The following is a 25,182-nucleotide window of genomic DNA, read 5'->3' on the forward strand; positions in this document are numbered from 1 at the left end:
TGTATGCTAATTTTAATTTGATTAAAATTATCCTTTGAATTTTTATGCAGGAGACGTTCCCGAGGAAGCCCAGCCGCACAGTGGACACGCTCGGCAACTTCTTGAAGTACGATAGACAGGTGCTGCGATTTTACGGATATTGGGACGATACCGAGAACCTTCTTGGCATCGTTCACGATCTGGAGCTGCATTATTATCTCTCCGATGACACGATGGAGATCAAAGAGATCGTGCCGCCGAATGCCGGCCGAGACTCGGGTCCTATGTTCGTGAAAAGGATGCGGATACCAAAAGTACGGTATTTCGATTTTGCCATGAATTTGAATGTAAAATCGTCAAATGTGCTGTATAATTTATTTATAATCTATTTTTATCATTATTAACGTCTTCGTGATATTATTTACGATTTTATAATATAATATTTATGATATTACAATAAATATTAAATATTTATTATGATATCACAAATTTTATTAACATGAAATTTATGTTTATTATATACATTAACAGTTTTACACTGGGTTACAACCTATTGGCGCGACAGACCCTTCAACAGTTCTAAACGTCTTAGGCGAGAGCGCAACGCAAAGCTACTACATGATCGACGCCTTGGAAATCGGAAAGATCCCCAGCGATCATTACAAGGATAACGAATTGGGTATCGGAGCAGAGATCAACGTCTTTGGCAGGAGAGTCGTCATCACGAACATGGACGCATTTACGAAGGAGTATTACCGGTAAAGCTACCGTAGGATTTCACATCTTTGTGGATCAATTAATTATCCTTATGAAATTCTTGCCGGGATCTGATCTTTTGTCCTACACCGATAATCTTCAGGAGAAAGTATGGTCTGGATGATTTCACGCCTGTAGAACGACCGAAAAAGGATTATGAGCTGTGCCAAAAGGTGGAGAGATACGTGCCGCCCTATAACGGCTTCGGGTCTTACGAGGATTCGCTCGGCAACTGCTTCACGGTAACGCCGAAACCGCCGAAGACGGACTTCATCAAGTTCTTGTACCACGACAGGTGAGTAACGTGCTTTGAAAATAGTTTTCTTTTATTTATTTAATTTAATTATATTTTATTATTTCATTATTTAATATGTCTTTGATAGGATTTATTTCAGTAAATTTATTGTTATGGTATTTGTATGGATGGTATTAATTATTAGGCAAGGATTTGACAGCCACGTTCTGCGATTCCGAGCGAGAATGATATCGAAGATACCAAACAACGAAGAAAGGCAATTCATCATACGAGTGTTCCTCATGGACGACACGATATCCATCTTCGAGCTGGCGAAGCGAAATTCAGGTATTTGTAACGCACAAAATTAGAAATATTGATATTGAATTTCAAAAACTTTATTCTATATTATATATAAATATATTGCAATATAATATAGAAGAAGAAAAAGAAGACAATCTTATTCACTAAATTTGCAATTTGTTTATTATATTAAGTACTACATTAATCATCAATAATATATTAATTACACGAATTAGGCTTTCAGAGAGCTTTATTTCAAAAACGAATGCCAGTAATGCTGCCTGGTCAGGATGTCTTCACGAGCAAGAAGCCAGGGTACTACAAGCCGCAGGATTTCTACGTAGGAGCACGCGTGAACCTGTGCGACTTTCATTTTGAGATTACATCCGCGGACGTTTACTCTCTCCGTTACATGGAATTACATTGCCAAAAGGTGCGCGGAACATGCATCTAAGTCTTGTATTATAACAAATCAATTAACTTATTTTTATATCATTGATATAAGAGAATCGTTTGCAAGGAAATTTCTTTTGAAAATATTTAAGAAGAATATAATCATTTTTCATGGCAGTTTCCCAAAGCGGACAGGAAACTGATAATGCAAAAGCTTCGAAAGAGTTTACAGCCGGTATATGACGAGTTTATTGGAACATATACTCCATGTAAAGATGCGAAAGATGATTTTCGAGTATTAACGTACGAGAAGCTCAAGTACGTACACGAAAATAAACTATATATATTTTTTTTAATTTATTTTCATACGTAATTTAAATCTATATTTTTATTTATCACCCAAATAATTCGTTTTTATTTTCTACAATTCCATTTATATCTCTTTAGAGAGGCACTACGCCGGTACATGGGTGATAACATAACGGAACACGAAATGATCACGATTGCTCGATACTATTCGTCCCACGAGAAGAAAGAATCTCGCTCGAGGGAGTACGTGAGGTGCGCAAATCTCTTATGAGATTTTATCTGAATTTTATTTAAATCTTAATGAGATTTTACGAAAATAAATAATTAAATAAGATAAGAATAAAATAACGTAAAAGTGGGATAATATATAAGAAAAGAAGAATATAAATTATAAAAATTATTGAGAGAACGCTATTAACGATAAACGTGTTTCTAGGAGTTTGCTGCACACGGAACTAAATCGATTTCTATGGTGTGATCTCGATCGCTTGGAAGAGGACCTGCATCATTGGGATAGGAACAGAACGGGATTCTTGCCTCGGGAATCCCTGTATACGATCTTGCGCGGATGCAGGATTCCCGTCGACGTGGAGTTGCTGAATTCTGTGCTGGATCAGTAAGTCTGAATGGAAATTCGCGATCTGCAAGATCAAATTTATTCTCAATTTATCTGTCGTAATGTAACGTTACGTTGTGATTCTTACACGTAAGCTTGTGCAAAGCCGAGGATGGTAAGCTCGATTACAACGACCTGCTGCGATTCCTGAACGTGACGATCGACCCTCTGCCACCGGCCACGCCTGTGAACGTAAAGGTATTCCGAGCATTTATCAAGCAATCCTATATTGAATTAATTAATTTTATTTTTTAAGTGAATCGGATCATGTAGATCGCTTTTCTTCTAATCACTTAACTTAATATAAGCGGAGTATTATGATTGCTGTTGAGTATTCTCTAACACTTTATTTTCCATTGATTTTATATATTATATTTTTCATATTATCCTCTCTTGATTAATATTCTATACTCTGAATATTTTTTTTAAATTAATTATTCTTAATGACAAAATTGTACTAACGATAAATTTGTAAAACATATTGTTCATCAGACGGCACTGTGGTGGGCGTCCGAGGAACAGCCGGATTGTGGAAGCGGAATAAATTGGTGCGACTTTATGAACGATCTGGACATTCATACATAAGAAAACGTGGCGAAAAACGAAAGTACAGAAACGCAACTCGCGCAGACGCATTGAGTGAGTCAGATTTACACATCGTTCTACAAATATTGTATAATTGTATTACTAATTTTTTTAAGTCGACGTACTTGCATATTTGTAACAATATTTCGTGCTTTTGCTATATTTTGCATATTTCGCTAAATCGTGAGTAGTGAGAGCTTTGAACTGGGCTTGAGTTTGGCTCAAAGTGTATCAGTACAATAAAAACTTATCTTGCCAAAAATTCACTCTTTTAATCCATAATTAATTTTTTAAATTATTTTATACATCATATAATATTTAATACTCATATATGCTAGTAAAAGACAATTGCAAATATACAAAACAATTAATATTCAATTTTTATCCATTAAATTAAACGCTTCAAAAGATTAACATACTAATTTTCACTCATAATCTTACATAATTCGTTTTTGCACAATTTGAAATTCGCGCGTAATCTAAGCACCACCATCCGACTATCGATACTCTCGAAACGATCGAGGTGTCGATGCAACGGCGCGCGTAATCAGATACGTTCGCTTCGAACGCGCTTCCCGTTACGGGCGTGCATCTGGTGCGCGTATTTACGTATATTTCACTATCGAAAAAGGAAATCGTGAATGAAGTTAGTGCGGAAATTGCGGCGGAAAGTATAAACTGTTGACCGAGGCAATAATGTGGCGCGCGAGTGCCGCGTAAAGTTGCTGCAATCGTCGGGATTGTGAATTAACCTGTCCAACTGCGTGCCGAAGGTAGCAGCCAAGAAAACAAGATGAACGGCGGACTTGCAGCTCGGTACGTTTGTGAGATTTACGCGACTAAAATATTTATTTGATATTCAGTTGATAATATTTAATTATTTGATAATGATATTTATTTGGAAATATTTATTTGATTCATCGATGCTTTTTTATTGTCGCGTCGCAGTAAATGCGTTGCGACAAAATGCGTTTCATCTGAATCTGCGTCCGTCCAGAGATTCCCAGATAGCCAAGTCTGTTAGAACAGATTTTCGTCAAATACCCGCTACAAATTTTGAAGGCAGAAAGACTGCAGACCGCATACAGGAACTGATATAACAAACGATGTTGTCGGTATGTCAGCGGAAATACACCAATATCGGCTCACATAACTAGACAGCAGATAGTCGGCAGAAACCGAGCAGAGCCTGCTAATATAACTCAGCAGATTGACGGCAGAAACCGAGCAGGATCTGCGCGGCGCTGTTGTCCAGTTATGTTTTATACAGATTCTGTCGACAATCTGTTGTCAGGTTCTGTTCTACAGTCTCTGCCGCCAAAACAAAAGCTTAATGCGGACACAGCCCATACAGCACAGAAGCTTGCAGCAACGTTGCAACGTTGCAAATTGCAATGCAACGGTACAAAGACATTGCAGAGATACATATCCGCAAAATACCAGCACACTTGTAGCAACACGACATTAATATTTCGGAAACATTGCGCAATCAAAATTTGTAATTAATTAATATTAATAATTCATTTTATTAAAACATTGGAGTCTTCCTATCCTAACGAGATTCGTCCAAATCTATTCGACCAACGACGTGTGATGACCAGAATCTGAGCTCGGTAATATATATGTGCATGCGGTGTTTGTCTCTTTCGACTATCTAAAGAACATGGTGGTTGTACGACGCGAGCATCATTCTAAAAGAAAGTAGTTACGTAAAAGAAAAAGGTAAGTACTTTTTTATAATATTATGTCTAATTATAGCACTTGTGTGCTGTTAATCTTGTATCTATTAATTGTAATAGAGAATCACTTTATTTGCCTATCTCACGGTTTATATCACTATAACCTCAAAATTATGGAAATTCATTAGAAAACTGCATATTAATAGTTGTAATATTTTTAATAACTTTTTCTATTATAGAAGCTGTTCGTGAAATACACAATCATGCCACTGATGCAGAAATTGCTGAATGCATTTCCAAGTGGCTTGCTCAAGCTCCGGTTAGGATTGAGAGATCAAAGTATGTCATTTTACATATAATTCTATACATACTTGCAGTATGTATATTTTTATGTAATTTTATGCTAATATATGAATTTTAATTCCTATTTTATTTTTACAGGCAACATACAAACAAAAACGAAAAAGATTCAATTATTTAATTAAAGGAAAAATATTTTAACATAATTAAAGGAAAAATAATATCTCAAGAAGAGGATTTTTAAGTTTTTTTAAATAAAGAACAGTTACTTTTTTATAACAAAAATAGAGAAAATGTTTATTTCATTTTTTTATTACTATTGTTATATTACATATAATTGTCTATTTATGTTAATAAATAAAAATATTTAAAGTATATAATAATGAATAATTATAATTATTGCAAATTCATTACATTGCAATATTATTATGACGTTTCGTTGCAATTTTCCGAAAAGCGGACATTTTCACATTCCTGCAATCCCATAGCAATGCTGCAGAAACATTTCGCAGTGAATTTGCAATGTTGCTACGTTGCGGTGGAAGATTCCTGCAATATATATGCAATCTTTTCGTGCTGTATGAGAGATGACTATGGTTCTGGTGTGGGTTTCTGATCGAATCTGTTGCCAGCCTGCAGGCAGGCTGCGAACATTTTGCTTACTGGGATTTCTATGATCCGATGGAAAAGTGAATACTGAAGTTTGTCGGTTTGTATAATGCGCGCATGCGCGCGCGGTCGCAGGAATTGAAAAGTTCGCGCCATGAAAGTCGTTGTAAAGATACGTAAAGGAGCGTAATTCTGTAATAATATGTAATCATATAATTTGTAAGGATATAGATTTTATGCGATGTAGAACACGTTGTTACCGCATTCCGCTCGTGATTAACGAGCGCGATTCCAAGCACCAGCGCGAAGTGGAAGTGTAAAAGCGATACTTACCGCGCACCTCGCACACTGCGGCAACATTGAAGTCAACGTTTCGCATATGCATATCGCGCTTTCTCGCAAATGCAAATTCCGCATTTGATAGGTGATAAATTCACCGGATGCCAGAATCCGAGATTACTGCGGCGATAAGTGCTGCTCGCCCGGTCGGCTCGTTGAATTATTCATACTCGCGCGCGGGCCTCCGTTTTGTAAATTGAATCCTGTCGTTTCCAATGAACGAAAGCGTCGGAGCCGCAAGTTCGACGTGCGAGTGACCATTCTCTCTTGGCGGGACGAAAGAATCGCACAAGAACAAGACTGCGAGAAGTGTGATTTCTCAAGCATTTGTATTGTAGAACGTAATTTGCGGGTTACATTGAAGTCGGCCATTATTCTATGTACATCGCCCTAATATCTACGACTAAAGTCGCGAAGCATCGACGAACGAAATTATACGTTAAGTTCCGCGATTGTCGTACGGACGACAATCACGGGCTTCGTCACTTCGACACACACACGCACGCACATCGAATAAATAGCAAATGGTACGCCATAAATAACTCCCCTATTACATACTGCCAGTTACACATTCACGGTAAATAATTTATCGCCTAAACAATAATTAGCGTCGCGTTTCTCCTTTTTCTTAGCCGCGTAATCAAGTTCTTCTCATCTTCATCTTGAACGCGTGAATCCCGCTCGAGATGAACGCGAGACTGTCACGCTCGCGCGTGTCCCGCGCGGGATTAATTCGGTCTCTACGATCGGTCTAATTCGCCGGTGCAATTGCATCGCGTTCCTATTTCGAGTAGTGGATTAAGGTCTCTCTCGCGCGTATCATCGCTCGCGTATTAATTGTCCTCTTGGATCCGCGCGTATCTTCTCCTCCTTCTTCGTATCCTCAATTGCACTCGTACGTCTTCACGACCCGCCTGCACGTCTTGCACTTTACGTAGCAGCAGCTGATGTACTTGCAGTCGCATCTCTCCCTAATCTCTTCGGTCCTGATGACGTGGCCGCGGCCGCAGCAAAGGTACTCGCAGCCCTCGTAACCGGAACTGCTCCCGTTGCATTGCCTGCAAATTTTTATGCATAATTCTTCTATGCGTAATTGTCGCAACAATCGTTCGGAGATAATAAATATCTCGAGAAATCCACTGGTAGTCAGTTATTAAATATAGAAAAATATAGATAGAATTATTATACAATAACAAAGGCTAACGTAGTCGTCATCATAGAAAAAGAAGAGAAGAGAAAAGAGAAAGAGAAAAAAATTCACAAGAACAACAATTTGTAATAATTTTCATCTTAAGCCTGATTTACACACTGCCAGTATTATTAGATTATATCCTATACGCAGAGCAAAGAAAAAGAATCTCGTAGGTAAAATTGCGCTTAAATTACTGCCCTCAGTGCAGTACATCCTTCTCGCATTAATCAATTTTTTCGTCAATTACTTAATAACTCCGTTTACATGTCCGCAATTACCGGTATTATGGACATGTTTAATCTCGCGTTCGCCATAATTACACCATGGCGATACCATTCCGCGAGGTTCTCGCTCCTTACAAAGATACGCATTAACGTGCTTCTAGGAATATTATTCATTCCGTTCGTAATGGTCCGGTGGAAAATACTCGCAACGATCTATCAGGGACAGGAGAGAGGGGAGGAGGTGGCTGAGGGAGGGCGGGAACTATATCATTTTAATAATCTCATCGAAACTTCGTCCGGTTACCTTCGTTAAGGCTCGTCGGAGCTCCATTATTAAACGATTTGCATGACGTCCGTTCCGATGGCATAAATATATTCGCCTTCGCGCAAACGAGACTACCACCGCGCAGATTAGGCGGATACACGCGGTGTCAAGAAAAAAGGATCCCGATGAGGACGCAGTCCCGTCTCGTCGCGCGCGTCTATACGCGCGGAACGCGCTCGGACCCGTCCTTCTCGTGCAATAAACACTCGCCACGCCCACCCTGTATAATTGTACACGGGCTTATAATTACCGGGTTGCGGGCTGTAAACCGGCGAGGCGAGTCAGCGCTGCCCAAAGAACCTGACACCATATATTAGCCGCGGCGAGTGAAATATCGGCTGGCGCGCGCGCACTCGCTCGCTCGAAACAAACGATTTAGGGTTTAGCTTTTTAGGATCGCCTCGGAAAGTTTATCGGACCTCCTTGCGTGTCCTTCGAAGGGAACAAGAGAAACTCTCGAGGAAATATTCCCTGTTGCCTCGATAAACCTCGTCTGGAAATCTATGGCGATCCGTGAAATCGCATTCGTTTACGTCTGAAAGAAATTAATATCCGGGCTGGATAAAAATAGGACCGGATGTGATTGAACTGATCGAAGACATAGAAAACTAGTTTCTCTGTTGATGAAACCAAAGATAGCCGATCATTTCTCGAGAGCTGCAAAGGGAAAGAAAAATCCTTTAAAAGAATATCTTCCTCGTAATATTATGCTAGAAGAGGAAGCCCATCTTGCGTTGACGGTTATAATAGAGTAAAGTTTCCATTTCGATTCTTTCATCGCGTAATATATTTTGAGTGCTATGACTTCACGACTTTTTTCCACTGACAATGTTCAGAAGGTTTTAAATATGTAAAAATATCGCTATTATTTCGTCTTTTGAAGGTGAGATGCCATTCTCTTCTCTGTACAATACAAAAACATTGCATCGTGCACATCGACCTGAATCGAGTTCAGACAGCCGCATTTAGCACCAACTGCATCACGGGAATCTGGGTCATCTCACACATCCCAGATTAGCGCAATTTCCAATACGCAATTCTCACGGATTCCATATTTTATTTTTGGCAATGCAACGCAACGCGCGCGAGGGGGATGAGGAAGGGTGCAAACAATAAGGCCCGGTGCAATTTAGAGACTGGGCGAAACGAGACAAAGGAACCACCGGATCCGCCACATGCGTCCGGCACTTCCTGCGCCTCCCGAGTGTATACCAGTCATCATCCCCGGAATGCCGTGGGTGATCTTAATTCACGCGAGGAGCGAGGCGTAGATAATCCGGGGACGATGAGGAGCCGTCTCAGCCATCCTCGCCGCCGGAAAACCCGTAGCGAATGCAATCACCGCGCCACAAAAAGCCGCCCTTCTTCCCGAGGGCGGACGCGGCCCTCGCACCTTTCTTTCTTTCTTTCTTTCTTTCTTTCTTCGGCGCGGCACGATGAATTAGCAAGTGTGCCCCGCACGTCGGGCGCGAGGTGCACCCGGACAAGCGGGTTCCAACACGCCAACCGGGGATTAAAGCCGGCTACAGACTCTTCTTGAGTCCAATTTTCAACGATGCATGATACAATATTACCGCAATACATCACAAAAGACGCGCTTATTATTGCTAATTATTATATCGTTCTCTGTATCGTGCGGAATTAATGCGCGACGAATGTGATATTAATCAAAAATCAATTTTAATTAATTTGTATTATATAATATTAATGACAATGTTATTAACTTCATTTGAAAACATTCGTGACAAACTCATCACAAAGTTATCAGATTTAAATTCCCGATGGAATCAAAATTCAAGCTTCAAGTCTCCAAGAAGACTTGCAGTAAATTGTTAAGAATTAGAGAAATAATTATCACTCGCAAATGAGGCAGTATGACGTCCATCCGATTCGATGCAACAACAAAATTCATTCCGCATCCATCAAAGTATCCACAATCAAGAAACCTTACGATGCTGCTGCTCTTCGAGAGGCTTATAAAACATCATCATTAAAGATGACTTCTCGAACGGCAGCGCTGGTCCGCGAGACGGCACGCAGCGGAAATTAGCGTTAGCACCGCGCACGATGGAAAAACGACGGTAACAAAGCCGCGAATGGACAGTAACGGTATTGGAAGGCGAGCGGGCCGGGCGTGTTGTAAAACGGTGTGTTCACTCGCTTTCGAGAACAGGTTCGCCGCCGCCATCATCATCGTCGTCGTCGGGACTATCTCGCGAGGAAGTCTTCTCTCATCCTCGCCTCGCGCGTAATTACCAGCGTGGTCGCATAAATAAGCCTCGGTTATCTTCCACGCCGAAGATAACCGAGGTCGAGCCGCAAGAATTCGTTGCGTGTGGCTCAGGCATTACACCGCCCGAAGGTGGGCGACAAGAAAGGGAACAGAGTGCACAGGCGAAGTATTTTATCAGTGTAGTTACGATGCGACACCTCCGGCCGATACCAGAAGGAAAAAACCCGGGGACGAGCGTGCCTCGGAAAGGAATTGCGATTCGTCCTCACTGGCCTCGCCGTCGATGAATCGTGATTGTTTGAATCAACTTTTCGCGCTGCAGCTATGGCGAAGAGTCGCCATCGATGGGATTTTGTGCGAGGTGCGAGAGGAATGACTCCCGAGTTGCAAAGAGGGATCTTTCTGCCGCCACTTTGAAGTAACGATCGTAGGAGTCGCTGGCTAAAAGCAGGATGCGGCCCCAGGGAGAAAGTCCGAGAGTCAACAGCGATCGGGTGCCTCGTAAAAGCCGTGTTACCGCGGTGCTAATGATGTTTCCTCGCGCTCCTACGCGACGGCATCCCATAACGGGGATTGCAAGCTAGGAAAGCGCGCGCGATAAAACCGCCTGAGCTCGTTATTAGTCGACCTTTTCGCGAGTCGAGGCTGGCTAACGCTAATGGAATCCCGTAAGGAAAGCGACGGACAGTGTCTCGATGCCTGGAATCTTGGTGATTTTAATGATTTCTGCTTGAAGAATTAGTTACTGGGAAGTACAGCCGTTTTTTTTATCGCAGACGAAGAGATGTGGTTTTCTCACGAATTTCGGGGGAAGTTAACGATCTATCTCGAGAATGATCATCGAGAAGGGCAGGAGGACTCCTTCAGTCCGCGGCTACCGAAAAAAGTGGTCGGTTAGCTCTTACGTTGTTTCTTTCTTTCTCTCTAGCTTTGTAGCTTCTCCTCGCACTCTATGAAACCGCCTCTCTGCCTGCCAAGTCGCCTTCGTTTTGCCTTCCTGAGGCATGAAAGGAGTCGAGGGGGCACCCTCTCGCCTCTTACGCGCGCACTCTTCTCGCGCATGTCTTTCTTCTTCTTGAGCTCGTAAGACTGAGAACTCGAACTATCAAAATTTAGATGTTTTGAGGAGAAATATGATTGTTATTTTTAGTATTTCCGCCGTGCTTGATAAGAACGTCGTTGAATAGCGTCAATAACAAGTCGACAAACGTTGGACATAATTTTGGCGCTTTTCATGATACATCGCGTGACTGGTAACGCGATAATTGGCGACGTTCGCGCAAGAAACTCATCTTCTTCCCCTCGTTCACTGTTTCTTCATTAATGGATGCGCGTCGTACACAGAAGGATCGTTTCGCGCAATAGAATTTGATAAATCCTCGCCTGGAGCTCGCTTCGAGCTGCCTGCCAGCGGCGTTAAAATGCCATCTGAGCCTTTTTACGCGATGCCCGCACGATGTCGCGACTGTATGCCCGTTGGGAAACTGAAATTTATATAATACGCTCGCGGAGAATCGCGCGAGTTTGTAAACTAGGGGTTTTTAACGAGCGACCGTTAAACCGATTTATGAGCTCTAACGAGTCCTGTCCTGAAATCGTAGTCGCTTTAAAGAGGATAGCGTTCCGTGATGTACAATTGTAAAACCTGAAATAATGCGCGACCGTTTCCCGTAATTTCCTGCTTCGACAGAGACAAAGAATAAATGAAAGATCCACGATATCTTGAATCTAAAACGCGATAGCATTTCACAAATTAAATGTATCTCTTAGTATTATATATTATATTATTATTTTATATCATTATTATCGCACGCTTTAATTCAACGTAATTCAATTTCTATAAAATTCAAAAGATCTAATAAAATATATTAAAAGCACAATTAATAAAACGAAATAAATAAGAAACTAGATGAACATTAAAATAGGATATTAAAAGTTATTTGTACGCAAAATAGTGACGCGTCTGACCTGCCGATCGTGCCGAGGCTGCCTCTCTTCTTGTCCGGCAGGCAGTAGTCCGGGCTCTTGGTGGTGTACAGCAGGTTGTCGTGGTGGTACAAGGGCGGTAGTCTGCCGCCGGATCTCGGTCTGACCTCGGCCGCGGTAGCGTATCTGCGAAGCAAACGACTTCCGGCGGCGGAAGGCCCCGATGCGCCCAGGCCGCGCCAGCAGGTACGCACGCTGCAGGACCCCGACACCCCATGACACTTGCACTCCAAGGTCAAGGATTGCTCGACCGCCTGTCGCGTCGTACGAAGTATTAATCACGATCGTGCTCACATTGCTCGCTCGTATAATTAAAGACTGCATTGGCCTGCGGGGAACTTGAAGGATAATGCAAACCGCGATCTCCCGCGAGATATATGTTATTCGAAGATAATTGGGGAATTGAGGAATTGAAAAAAGCGAAACAGTCGCGCTTTTGTATAAATTAATAATTATATTATACAAAACTGTCTCACGAGAGAAATTGAAGATTTATTTTATAGCAGTTATTATGTTTGTAATGTGAATTTATCTAGACAACGATTGGCACGCAAATAGCTTTCAAAGAATGAAACATTTCAAAAATACCAGCAAATAATGAAACGTTTGGTTAGTCGAATTTTGTTATGCACAATTTCGACTCGAGATATTCTTCTCCAGACTTAGCGACAGAAAACAGCAGAAGCTACAAGAGATCACGAATCTTCCTTATTTTCATTTTAACATTTTCTCACTCACCCTCCGACCCGCCCTATTGTTGTGCATATTAACCGCGTGCATGAACTTCGCGGTTCCGCTGGTACCGGGCGGCGTCGCGCCCTGAAGAAACCGCTTCGCCATCCTCGAGGCGGATCTCACGTCGTCCCCGCAGCCGCCCCACTTGAAGGAGTTCCTCACGGACAGCGTGTCGAAGGAGACGGACATGGCGGTGAAGGACGACGGCGAGATAAGGGCGGAGGGGGCGGGTGGCTCCCTTCGCGGCGGGGTGGCGCAGGAACAGGCCGCGAGGCTCCCCAGAGCGCATCCTCGTGCGAGTCGCCAAACCGCAGCGGCGGCCGACATCGCGTATACGAAGGCCTGCTCTCTCGTTCCTGCAAAATGCGAAAGTTAACGTTAAAACATAAGCACGAAGTAGAAGTAGGAATCTTCTTCTGCACTTTAAATTTAATGTTTTTTTATTAAATTAAAAAATTCAGTTAACTGTGGAATAATTTAATAATAAATTATATTTCACGTTAGCAAATTATTAAAAATTATTGTTATTGCTGTTTAAATGAAGAAGGAAAAATTTACATTTGAGATAAAGATATTTATATTAGTAATAACGATTTCCTCAGATGCGTAGTAACAATTTTCAAAACCGGTTCTCTCATTGAAGCTGTGAATATTGTAACACTCGCACGACAATTATTCTGACAATTTCCGAGCTGGAACTGTTCGAATCGATGATTCGATTCGCTAATTATTTATTGCGCGGATTGCGCTCGACGTCCCGTCACGACGGTGTCACTATGAAATTACATTGTAATGCCCTCCAACTGAGGACCTCCGCGCTCCTTCCTGCCTCGTCGTCGATTGAGATGATTGAGGAAAAGCCGATTACTCGCGTCGGCGGCGGAAAATGTAGAGGAGGCACGCGTTACGCCCATGATGTAGTCTCCTCATCGGCGCTCTTCTCGGTTTTCTCATTAACGGAGGATACCGCGATCTCTTCTTTGTCCCTCCCTTCGAGTGCACTCTTATTTACAATATAATCATCGTGAAACGCGAGCGATTACTCTGACCGTAGCTGGTCACGAGGCGCGGGAGGAGGAAGGCTGGAGAGAAGCCGCGCGCGCGGTTTATTAATGATCGCTAATTGAGGCGCGCCCGTCAGGTCTTCCTATTTACGTGGAAATTCCTCAAAGGATACTCGATACGTTTCCCAGCGGAAACCGCCATCGGACTCCGCCGACGTCACGCAAAATCCGCGGATTACGAGTCCGTTGCGGGTGCGGATCGATGCGCAATAAACGGGCCGGACAAGAAGAGAAGAAAGAGCGGGTTCTTCCTGCGCGCAACCTAATTAAGCGAAAATGATAATAAGTCTCGTGCGATGTTGACGTAAAACTCGATAACGTCAGCGAGCCTGTCGCGATGTATTTTCTATTTAAGGGGGGAGCCTGCTTTAGAACGCTGAAAATAAGGTATATTTTACGAATTGTTTTTGGAGAAACTATACAGCGGATCATTATAAAACTTTTATGCATTTATTAGTACATGTTTAAAGATAAAAAAATTATTTTTTGATTTGAATATATCGCTTGTAGAGGTCGTCCTGAAGAAATCTTAGTGCAGCCGCGTCGCCGGCATTGCAAATTGGTGAGCATTCTCCTGCCTCCAAATTTCGTCTAAACTGAAAAATTGAAATATGTTCTCGTTATTTATGAATTCCCATCGTCGATGAACCAAAGAGAGAAGAAAAAAGTTGAAAAGTGCCAAAATGGTGGAGCTTAGAACACAAAAGTACGATTTTTAGGCAAAGTTTTTGAACTTTTTCATGCAAAAATAATTGTTTAACTTAATGTTTTTATGAATATTAAAGGTTCATCGACGATGGGAATTTATAAATAACAAGAAAATATTTCAATTTTTCAGTTTGGATGAAATTTGGAGGCGGGAGAATGCTCACCAATTTACAATGCCGGCTGCACTAAGATGCCTCCAGGACGACCTCTACAGGCGATATATTCAAATCAAAAAATAATTTTTTTATCTTTAAACATGTACTAATAAATGCATCAAAGTTTTATAATGATCCGCTGTATAGTTTCTCGAAAAAAATTCGTAAAATTATACCTTATTTTCAACGTTCTAAAGCAGGCTCCCCCCTTAACGAACTTCCGCGGTTTCTTGATATTGTACAGTACGTTTCACCATCATGACGGTCACCGGTGAATGAAAGTTAGTTGATCAGCTGCTAGATCGAGATAGTAGCGACGGCGATCTTTCAGGAAAAGAAGAGAGAATTAGCATGATCTTTTCTCGCGTAAACCTGTGAGCAATTCGGGTGTGTAGTTGGGCGCGCGCTCGATGCTGCTGCAATTCCATCTGCGATGCCGGAACGCCTGCTTGCACACCATCGACGTGTCCTTAGCGGCTTGCACTAAGCTGGGCATGACATCCGGCGTGGCCCTGCAAGCCCTCGCCTGTTTTCTCTCCAGCAGACCAGCGCCCTTCGCACTGGTGCACGCCTCTCTGGTCCACAGGTGCGTCTCGCTGACGCGACCGAGGCCGCTAAAACGCAAGATTTTCGATTTAGCTATCTAAATATTCGATTATTTTCCAATTGAGAAAAATTAATTTTTGGATTAAATTATATTTTTCTTTGAAGAAAATTAATTCTAGAATCAACACATAGTTACAGAAAATTTGTCCGAAAACTTAAGATCGTGATTAAAATCAAAATTAAGAAAGAGGGAGAGAGAGAGAGAGAGAGATTTAAAAAATATATATGTTATTTTCTATATTTAATTATTATAATAAAAATATGAATGTACACTTGATGCTCATTAGAAAGCTCTTATCTCTTTTTAGGAGAGATCCTAATTATCTCTCTCTTTCTCTCTCTCTCTCTCTCTCATAACGCCATACATTGCAGCAAAAGTCGGGAGTTGTCTTTCGTGTTTGAGAACTTAACAACCGAGGCTCATAATGAGTTTCGGAGCGAAGGGTCTCGTTTCTCCTCGGCCTTTAACACTTCGGGACATGCGAGCGTGGAATTCGGGGTGAAGCACCCAATATGCGGGTACGAACGGCCGCGAGCGATCCACCTCCCCGGTAGACGAGGAGGATCCCGGTGCAGCCCCCGGTCGGGCCGTAAATCAGGGGGTGAATTTCGAAGATTACAGAGCGCGAGGCTGAAAAGGGCTCGCCTATAAGCGGCGCGGCTTAAATACTCGCGCCTTAAACTTCGGCTCGGCAACGCTCGCTCACTCGCGCGCGCAAAAGGGGCCACGCACGAGGGGATAATGATTACGGAAACCTGAAAGTCTTGGAATGGCCGGTACACACGGCCGCGCCGCGTCTAGACGTAACAGCCCCGGCAATGGCCGGATCGCCAACCCCGTGTCACGGGGCCTACCCTCAGAAGTACCCTATCAAGAGCCCGCGGCTCTCTAATTCATTATTATCGCCACGCTCGCGCGCCAGCTCGGCGGCTTCCACCCGCCCGATGACATTTCGGTTACGACCCGACCCAGGAATCTAATTTCCTAGCGTAAAACGTTTGCGAGCGAGGGTGTACTCGTGCGAGCGACGCGCTTATTTATTATTATTATTAACTTATTCTTATTACTATAGAGAGCTCATTTTTTAATTAAACTTGATTAACAGATTATCATAATAATATCTCAATTTTCTAGGCCTCAGTACGTTCTTACACGTTCCCTCCGGTGAGGAGAGACCACGACCGTCCACGTCGGTGGTCGAATTTGTTCCTGGCGGCGTGATTTAATTCCGATCTCGTGTTCGCACAGCCAATTAAGATATCAGGCCGATAATCAAGCCTCGCAGGCCGAGACACGGCGCGCTACATTTATTATTTCGTTGGCGAGTTATGGGCGCGAGCTGAGATTCCTCGTTAGTCGATACCGGATTGCCGAAGTAATCATCGCAGACTGGCGCTTTAATGAGCCGATAATTCGGTTCGGATATTTATGGCGCTCGTAAAGAGCATCGCGAACATCACAAAAATTCTTAGGCCACTCGCGCGTACGCGCGCGGAGAACGGAGTGTTTTCATCCTCTTGCGTCTCTTTTTTACGACGCGAGAAAGAACCGAGAACTTACAGGGCTTCGCGCCCCTCATGCGTGTGGCTTTAATGAGTCGTGCGTGCAAAGAGCGCGGCGATACGCTCGTAAGAAGACGCGATCTTTTACTGCTATTCTTATGGGGTAGTTTTATTTTCTTTTCTCTCTTTTGCCGAGCGAGATGCATCACTTTGACGCGACCGAGGATCGTGCGGAACGCGAAGAGACGCGAAAACTTGAGGCTTTTCGTGATGCTTGGGATCATTTGCTCTTTTCCCCATGACAAATGCGTTCCCCGTTCTGTCAACAACATGGCAATCAATTGGAGACTTAAATTGACAATTTTTTTATCGAGAAACGTACGTTCTGAAATTGAATCTAAGACAGATACTAATATGTAGTACTTCGTCGTTAGAAATGCGCTTTGATTTATTGTAATAACACGTGTGCAGTAAACTCGAATCTCGATTTGATCGTGTAATGCAAGAGCATTTGTGTAAAATTGTTACAATTAATCGCGCTGCGTTTAGAGAGACTGCTTTCTACCGACAGCATTTTGATTTTCCTGTCGGGAGGACTAAATAAATAACGATAAGCAATGACTCCAGAGATAACATTCGCTTGTCGAAAATTAGAAAGCGTAACCATCGCACTAGATTCTAATTATGATTTTATGAATTGATTTTATGATTGCTCGGAGCAGTGTGCGTTTTAATTCATCACAAGATACAGTTATTGCGAGACACATTCTGTGGAAATGTCCTACAATCATTTATTATTTTAAAAAAGGCTAATGTGCTTGCACTAGCTTTCGTTTTGCATTCCTTACGTTTTGCTATATATTAATTTTTAAACAAACTTGACTATCTGCTGGGTAAACGTCTACCATTTTGTTTACTTTACGTTGTCGATCAGATTCAATCAGATTCAAGGGTATGTTCTTACAAGAAACGAAGTTCATTAGTAATATTATAAGATTCTAAAGAAAATAGATAAAAATTTCTTTTGGCGTAGATCAGACAGTCGAGCATCGCATTTGCAGCAATCGCCCGTCTTTTTCAGTCCCGCCCCCTAATCCATGGCACGGGTGTCTCTCATTATTGTAAGGCAAGGGGTTAACGAGCCATCGGCACACGCGACAGCCACTTTACATCCCGCTGGACGCGCGTGACGGGCCGCTCGGACTCGGGTAGAGCCAGATACGATTTTAAGCACGCGTTGTGCATCGGCTAGCCCGCAGCTCGCCAGAGAGTAATTTACGGGCCATTCTCTCAAGACGAATGCGCGACTATTTGCTATCGCGCGCTGGATAATTAATTACTGGCGACAATACGCACCCTCCGGCCCGGCCCGGTCACGAGAGCTGGCGAACGATCACGCGGCTTGCGCTCGTCCGATCAATTTCGAGAACGCGTACGTGTTAATTAGCGTACAAATTGCAAGTGCTTCGGGAGAAAGACAGAGATAGAGCCAAGAACAGAGACGGAGACAGGGATAGGGACCGGAACAAGGATAAGGACCGGGACAGAGATAGCGATAGCGATAGGAACGAGAATGGAGCAAAGACGAGGACAGGAACACAAACAGAGACAGAGAGAGAGAAAGAGAGAGAGGAGGGTAGAGAAGCTTGCCTGTAAAGAGGAATTCAAACGATTCTCATATTCTATCGCGTGTGAATTGAATGTTGCATATCGAAGCACCGGGACGGTGTCTTCGTGCGTGACGGACGCGTTGAAACAAATCTGCAGCACCGGGATCAACCGTTTCGATTACACCGCGAGCAATAGTCATACGCGCGCGCGATAGGCAACGCAAGGCGATATGAATAATTCATCGCGCGAGATGAATATCTCGGGGTAATAAAGCGGGGCTCGTTAGAGAAGGATCCGCGGAGATCTCTCGGAGGAATGCGGGCATTATAAAACGCGACGGACGGGAACGGCGAGATGATTTACGGAATACCGTGCGACATGATGATTGCCCATTGTAATGCGGCCGATCATTTGCGAAATGCAACACAGCAATTAACGGCAGTGGATCTAGCGCCGACACGATCGTTTCCATTGTTCGACGCTTGTCCACTCGTAACGTAAGCGCGCGAGTGAGTGTTTCTTGCTTCTCTTGCGAGCGAGTGGCTGACGACGTCATGCGTTTCTCCTCAGAATGTCGAGTAAACGTTGCTGTCGACGTCCACCCGGCGTCCCGACGCCGAAGCTGCATCTCGCATCTCACGAGGTCTAGAAACCACTCGAGAGCGTCGATATTGTCTCGTTCCGTATGTGAATTTAGAGAAATAATTTGTTATGTCGAAAATATGTCTCTTTAGTTATTCCAATTGTGAAATATTTTACTCGGTTGGAATATTTTATACATATATGTCGAATAATAATTCATTAAATTGTTAATACCCAAAGCAATTAATTTTTCGAAACGGCGCGAGCTGATTTGAATCCTCTTCTTCGGACAACCACTACGCATCATTTCTACGTTTCCAATAAATGTAACAAATGAAAAATGATAACGTTTATCGTCGATTTGTAATTCGATTGGCCATCCTTGCATCGCCGATTGTCTCTCTCTCGTTTTACGCGTTTCCAGGCGCGAGAATCACAGCTCCCGCGCGCGACAGAAGGCGGTTCACGGACGTTCGTTCACGGGACATTCCCATGAAAACGCACGGCAGTTCATGCGTTTAAAAAAGAAGTCGACACAACGCGCCTTTCGAAACGGGTCAGCTGCACTTTCGAAATTCATTTTGACCGGTGGAATCGTAAAACGCAGTTTTTACGAGACCGATAATAGGCACGGGCGCCTACGATTCTCTCTCAACCGGAAAGGTCGGCAGAGGAGCCGTTCAAGGGCGTGTATCTGAAGAAAGATGAGAAAGAGAGAGGAAGAAAGAGCGAAATCGGCTTGACCACCCCGCGGAATTCGCGTGCACTCGAGCGTAGCCGACACGCGTATATTAGCCCTCGCGACGTTACTCCTCGTTTTTTCATCGATTCGTGTTTGTCACGAGAATATTTATAACTTCCTTAATTGAAAAATTATGTTCTAAAGCTAGATGCAGTCTTCGAGACTAAATTGACTCATAAGTGATATTTAGCGAGGAAGGAGGAAGAATCTCTTTGTTTTTATGAATCAATCGTTTCTCAATAATATATTTATTTTTTACGCTGAGAAAAATTTCCATCGGATAAATCGATTAAATAGTGTTTTCGATTGTTAATTTTGTTTAAACGATTAAACCGATTAAATGAGGGATATATCCGATTACCTTCATCGGATAATATATGTCCGATCATCTTCTTTGTCTTAATATGATTTAATCGGATATCCGTTTGTTGTATTATGTAATTGATTATCCGAATAGATATTTTTTTCAGTGTGTATATAAATCGCACAAGTCGCGATTCTCGCTTAATCCGAATTTGTTTCGCGATCATGCGCATTTACTTTATTTAACATAGTCCCGACGCGGTGCCGCAGCAGACAAATTGACGAGACAAACGGTCAAGATCCGCTCGCGCGACCCACGCGATACGATCCTCCGCTCTAACTCGCGTCTCGCGAGTTAAGCAAGAATGCGTGATTTACGAGCGATGCATTGTACAGATCGTTCCGTCAGGAGTGATCTTATAAATAGCGACTCGCGTGTGATTCAGCGCGACCCTTCGCTCGCTCATCGCGGGCTCGCCGCGCGCGTAAATCATTATGAATCGATCCTTGGCCTCGATCCGCCGAACGAATCCTCGATCGTGATTCCGCTGAAGGGGCTGCAAGAAGGGCACGCAACTCGTCGTCTTAGGGTCTCGTACTCCGATCGCCGATCTGCCGGACGATGATTAATGGATCCACAAGATCCAGCGATCTCTCTCTCTCTTTCTCTTTCTCTCTCTCTTAATAGTCAGATGATTAGAAAATTGTGCCGAGTATCGCACGCCCCAAGAGCGAGAACGGCAAGAGGCACTCGCGAGTAAACGAAGCTCCTCGCGGTGCCCTTGCAGCCTCTTCTTCTTCGATGTTCTCCGATAACGGCACGTCCGCGCGATTTTCCGCCGTCGCCGAGGAACCATCAACCTGGCAGCCAACTCGTTCAAGACTTTCGAGCGCCCCATTTCTCTTAATTCGCGGGCGCCGCAGTTTCCGGATGAGGGATCGCACGGACCGGCCGCTCCTTAACGTAGAAAGATCATCGTTGTTGGGCGACCTGAGACGCTCCCCCTTTCCTCTCCCAAGAGGAATCGATCAGCCGTTCGGTACGCTGTGATACGAACATCCGGGATTTTCGGGGAATTGCCCTTACAAAATTTATCAGTCAACGTCGGCGATAATTATAAAACAGAAAAGAATCTCTTGCGCGTCGACGGGGGAGGATGGGAGGAGAGGGTGCGAAGAGGCCTCGTGCCGCGAAGGGGGCGAAAGTTCTCGGAAGGGGCTTCGTTTATAAATCACGATTCCTGGGCAACCCCTAATCATCCACCCTTCCGCTCCTCACGGCGATCCTCGTGCCGCTCCCCGATCGTCCTTTCCTTTCGTATTTCTGCCCCCGCTTCCTATCACCCTCCCGTCCACTGCGTCCTGTTCCCTCATCGTATTTTGGTTTTGCACGCAAAACCACCATCACTCCGCCATTCATCATCCACCGCCTTCACTCAGCCTTCTCTCCGCGTTTCCGCTTTTCTCGTGCCTCGGCGCTCCCCTCGCCCTCCACCCTCCTCGCCCTTCGACCGGATGGTCGTCACCTCGCGCACCCTCTCGTCCTTCCGACGATGAGAACTCGCCACGGATCGTCACGACAATTAACCCTGTAACTCGTAAAGAGGAGGCGAGGGACAACCTTGGGGTTGGTGGCGCGGGGGAGGGCAGGATTGACCGAGGATCGAGGGTCTGCCGTCCTTGAATGTTAACGAGACGCCTTCGTGCGCGCCGTTCCGGATGAGACGGATGATTCTCGGGCGCGGGGATGATTGATAGAAATCGCAGAGAGCGAGATGAGAAACGCGACTAGCGGCACGGTCCCGAGCGGGACGAGGGGGCGAATAACGAGTGAACTCTGGCACGGCAAGGGAATTGCCGATACACCTTCTGGTAGCGCGACTCTTGCTTATTATCTCAAGATGTACTTATCTGCGCCCGTGATCGACCCTCGCAATCGTTCACGATCGATGACGAGGCGAACTGAGAACCAATTCCGAAGCTTGCCAGAAAACGCGAAAAATTGTAGCCAGGCAACTGCCCAAGAGAGAGAGAGAGAGAATCTTCCATCGAGAAGAGTCTCTCAATAAATAAAGACTCGTCGATGGAATGGAACGAATTTGCGTTAAAAAGTTCGCGGTTGAAAAAAACAGGAGCCAATATCGGATGGTGATGATTAAAAATGGCCGGTTCGGGGAAAAGTAAGGAGCATATAGCCGCGCTGATAGATGGGCCGCGAGAGGCGAGGTATTCCTAAAACCGGCACCGGCTAATCATCCGCTTTTCATTTGCCGAGCGTATTGGTCGGAATAACGAACGCGAAGCACCGCCGTCTATTTATGCGGCCCATAAAGCGGCACCGGCGATATCTTTATTCCACCGAGTACGAAATTTATGTGGCCCGCGATCGCCACACTAAATCTCGCCACGGTCCGGTCTCGTTGATCCGAGATCGAGAATAATAATCGAGATCGAGAATCTTTCTCTCTCTCTTTCTCTCTTTTGCAGCAGTTCTCTCCCCCGGCTACCAAGCTATTTGTTTCTCATTAACGAGCCTACATTAATCTTCGCACTCGCTCGGAGCCACCGGCAGCGAGCGAGAGCGCGAGTGGAGCTCGAACTCACGAGGGCGCCTTTGTTAATAAATAACAAGAAATTTCGGTTTTTGCGCGGTTTGACGAGCGTATTCAACGTGTGCACGGGACAATATCGCGTGCTCGTGCCTTTATGCCGTTGCAACCTGGAAACTTCGCTTCTCCGAGCGATTTCATGAAAGAATCACGACGAAGTTCCGCAACCTGCTTCGATGCACAGGCAATACAATACTTCCTCAGGAATAAACGATACATTTTTATGTCTCCGTGTTTGTGGGAAAAGAAGATCGCCGAGATCGTCATTATACTGCATGAAAGATTGGAACTCTTAACGAGGGAGACGGGATCGCGACGCAAGAATATAGAAACGGCAAGATGGGATCGGGAATCGGGACTCAGAACGAGCGCCTAATGGCGCCGGTACAGCGACGCGGCTATTTTCATTAAAAAAAATTGATTGGGGATTATTCTTACGCAATAAGACGAGTTTCCCCTCCACTCTCTTCTCCCCCCCATCCCCCCGTTCGTCTCCCCGACCCGTTTCAGCTTCCAGCCGCGCTAATCCGATTGACATTTCGGAGTCCGTGAATGTCGGGACACGTGGCGCGCGCGGAGAGGATTTATTGTACGGGGAATTACGTAAACGCGACGCGCACCATGCGGAAAGCACGGCCGAATAATTAAGCGATTAAATGAAAGTAAATAAATAAAAAAGAGATATATGTAAACGAGTAAACAAAGGGATGAAAGCGAGTTGTTTATACTCACAGCCATTTTATGCATCTGCCATCTTGGGCCAGCAGCACGAGCAGCAGTAGCCAGACCCCAACGGGAACGCTTCGCTTCTTTATCCGCATCTTTTCCCGTTTCGCATTTCTAGAGGGCCAACATTGCCGCCTCGTGTCCGTGCTCGTGCACGTCCCGAAAAAGAGCCGATCGAAAAACCGATTTGGCGATTTCCCGGCCGCGCTTTCAGAGAGCGCCGGCCATCCCTCGGCGCCGCGCGAATCGCTTCGCGAAGATGCGAGACCTCTCCGTCGCGTCCATCGCCCTTTACCTCGCCGCGGTTGCCGTTCAAAAGTCGCGATATTTCTCCGGGGTCCCAGGAAAGAGCGGAGATTTCAAGATTCAATCTTCAATCTTCAATGAGAAGTCTCTTCTTGCCTAGCTCCTCGCGCGCAGCATCCTCGCCGAGTATCGATATTCTTATGCGATCAGCATCGCACTATCCGATCAGCCTTTCCAAATCAATTTTTTCGAAGTGAAGAAGGTGATGGATTCACCTCTTGACCTTCCTGACAATGTTAAACTCGTCAAACTACTGCCACGACTCTGCGGAGACGAATCGCCCGTTTGCGAAGAGTCGATGAAGCTATATCTTCACGCGTTTTGTCTCTCGGAACTCAAAACACGTTTTCGAAGCGCGATGATAATGGTTTCACAAAGCGTTCAAAGTACGACATCCACATGCAGCGCGGCAAGTTACACCTCACTGCAACAGATCTCAAATCTGCCAATCGCACTCTGCCGATCGATCACGCGCCTCTTCCAGCCAAATCGCTGACTCGAGACACGTTCCCTCAGATCCTCCGATCCAGACGGATCGATCTAACTCTTCCGAATCTCGGGACTCTTTTGTGAAAATTGCGGATCACACTGGCTGCTTCCACCGGCTGCTCGCGGACGCACCAGGGACACCATGGACACCAGGGACAACTGCGGTCGCAGCCGCGGACACGGGGAACAGACGGCACGCGTCGGGATCCTTCAGGATCTGCGGCGATTTCGGCGAACTTTCCCGTGACACGGTGCGTCCGGCTCGGCAGGGAGTCTGCGTGCTTACAGGTGTCCGTCGGAGCAGTCCCGCAGGATTTGCCAGCCGGTGGTGGTGGTGGAGTCCTCCTACTACTTCACTTCCTCCTACTTCGCCTCCTACTTGGGTCTCCTCCTTCCTACGATGCACGAGGAGTTCGGTGATCGACACGGGGATGCCGGTCGCCGCCGAATCAAGAGGAGGAGCGGGACCCTAATGCCGTTAACCCCCTCCGCGGAGGGAGAGAGAGAGGAAGATACTCTTTCTTCCTTCGTGGAGTCGCGCGTACACGGATCTCGCAATCGGATTAAAGTTATGCAGCTCTCCTTTCGTGCGGTAAAACGTGTCGGCTTGTTGCAATATTAACGATCCAGGAACGCGATCTAGGAAGCTCGAGCGACTCGGAAATAGTGAATGGAAGAAGCGAGAGCTGCGTCTTTGTTCATCGTTCAAGCAGAATTTAATCGCGAGCTATTTGAATGAATAATGAATCTGAATAAATGATTGATTAATTCGCGGATCACGCGAGTGTCACGGGAAAGATATTAGTCGGTCAAATTTCTGTTGAGAAGAGATTGAGTTTTGCTGCTGCTGCTACTGGAGGGAAAATCGACGAAGGTGAAATTTTTCATCGACCGATAATTTGTCCGGCTCGGACTGCTGCTCGCGTGAAAATCTCGTGCTCGATTACGGTCCTGCTGCCAGAAACGATATTACTCGGTCA

General features: G+C 44.7%; 2 protein-coding genes across 2 annotated transcripts in view; one reads left to right on the top strand and one right to left on the bottom strand.

The window, feature by feature from the left end:
* LOC105283956 (EF-hand domain-containing family member C2) overlaps window positions 1-25,182 on the top strand; it is a 38,077-nt gene that overhangs the window by 1,783 nt on the left and 11,112 nt on the right. Inside the window, exons 5-14 of the mRNA XM_011347108.2 lie at window positions 51-293; window positions 511-737; window positions 839-1,030; window positions 1,176-1,318; window positions 1,510-1,706; window positions 1,845-1,984; window positions 2,114-2,227; window positions 2,412-2,591; window positions 2,687-2,789; window positions 3,084-3,992. Coding sequence (XP_011345410.1) covers window positions 51-293; window positions 511-737; window positions 839-1,030; window positions 1,176-1,318; window positions 1,510-1,706; window positions 1,845-1,984; window positions 2,114-2,227; window positions 2,412-2,591; window positions 2,687-2,789; window positions 3,084-3,176 — 1,632 coding nt within the window. The 3' untranslated portion in view covers window positions 3,177-3,992. The remainder of the gene's footprint in view (window positions 1-50; window positions 294-510; window positions 738-838; window positions 1,031-1,175; window positions 1,319-1,509; window positions 1,707-1,844; window positions 1,985-2,113; window positions 2,228-2,411; window positions 2,592-2,686; window positions 2,790-3,083; window positions 3,993-25,182) is intronic.
* Window positions 6,414-24,479, bottom strand: LOC105283955 (protein Wnt-11b-1). Its single transcript, XM_011347107.3, has 5 exons — window positions 23,414-24,479; window positions 15,098-15,339; window positions 12,802-13,154; window positions 12,046-12,317; window positions 6,414-7,161 (listed from the first exon to the last, which is right to left on the bottom strand). Exons 1-5 carry the CDS (start codon window positions 23,500-23,502, stop codon window positions 6,987-6,989), a joined length of 1,131 nt encoding a protein of 376 aa, XP_011345409.1. The 5' UTR covers window positions 23,503-24,479; the 3' UTR covers window positions 6,414-6,986.

The sequence above is a fragment of the Ooceraea biroi genome, chromosome 1 (assembly GCF_003672135.1).
Source record: "Ooceraea biroi isolate clonal line C1 chromosome 1, Obir_v5.4, whole genome shotgun sequence".
Taxonomy (NCBI): domain Eukaryota; kingdom Metazoa; phylum Arthropoda; class Insecta; order Hymenoptera; family Formicidae; genus Ooceraea; species Ooceraea biroi.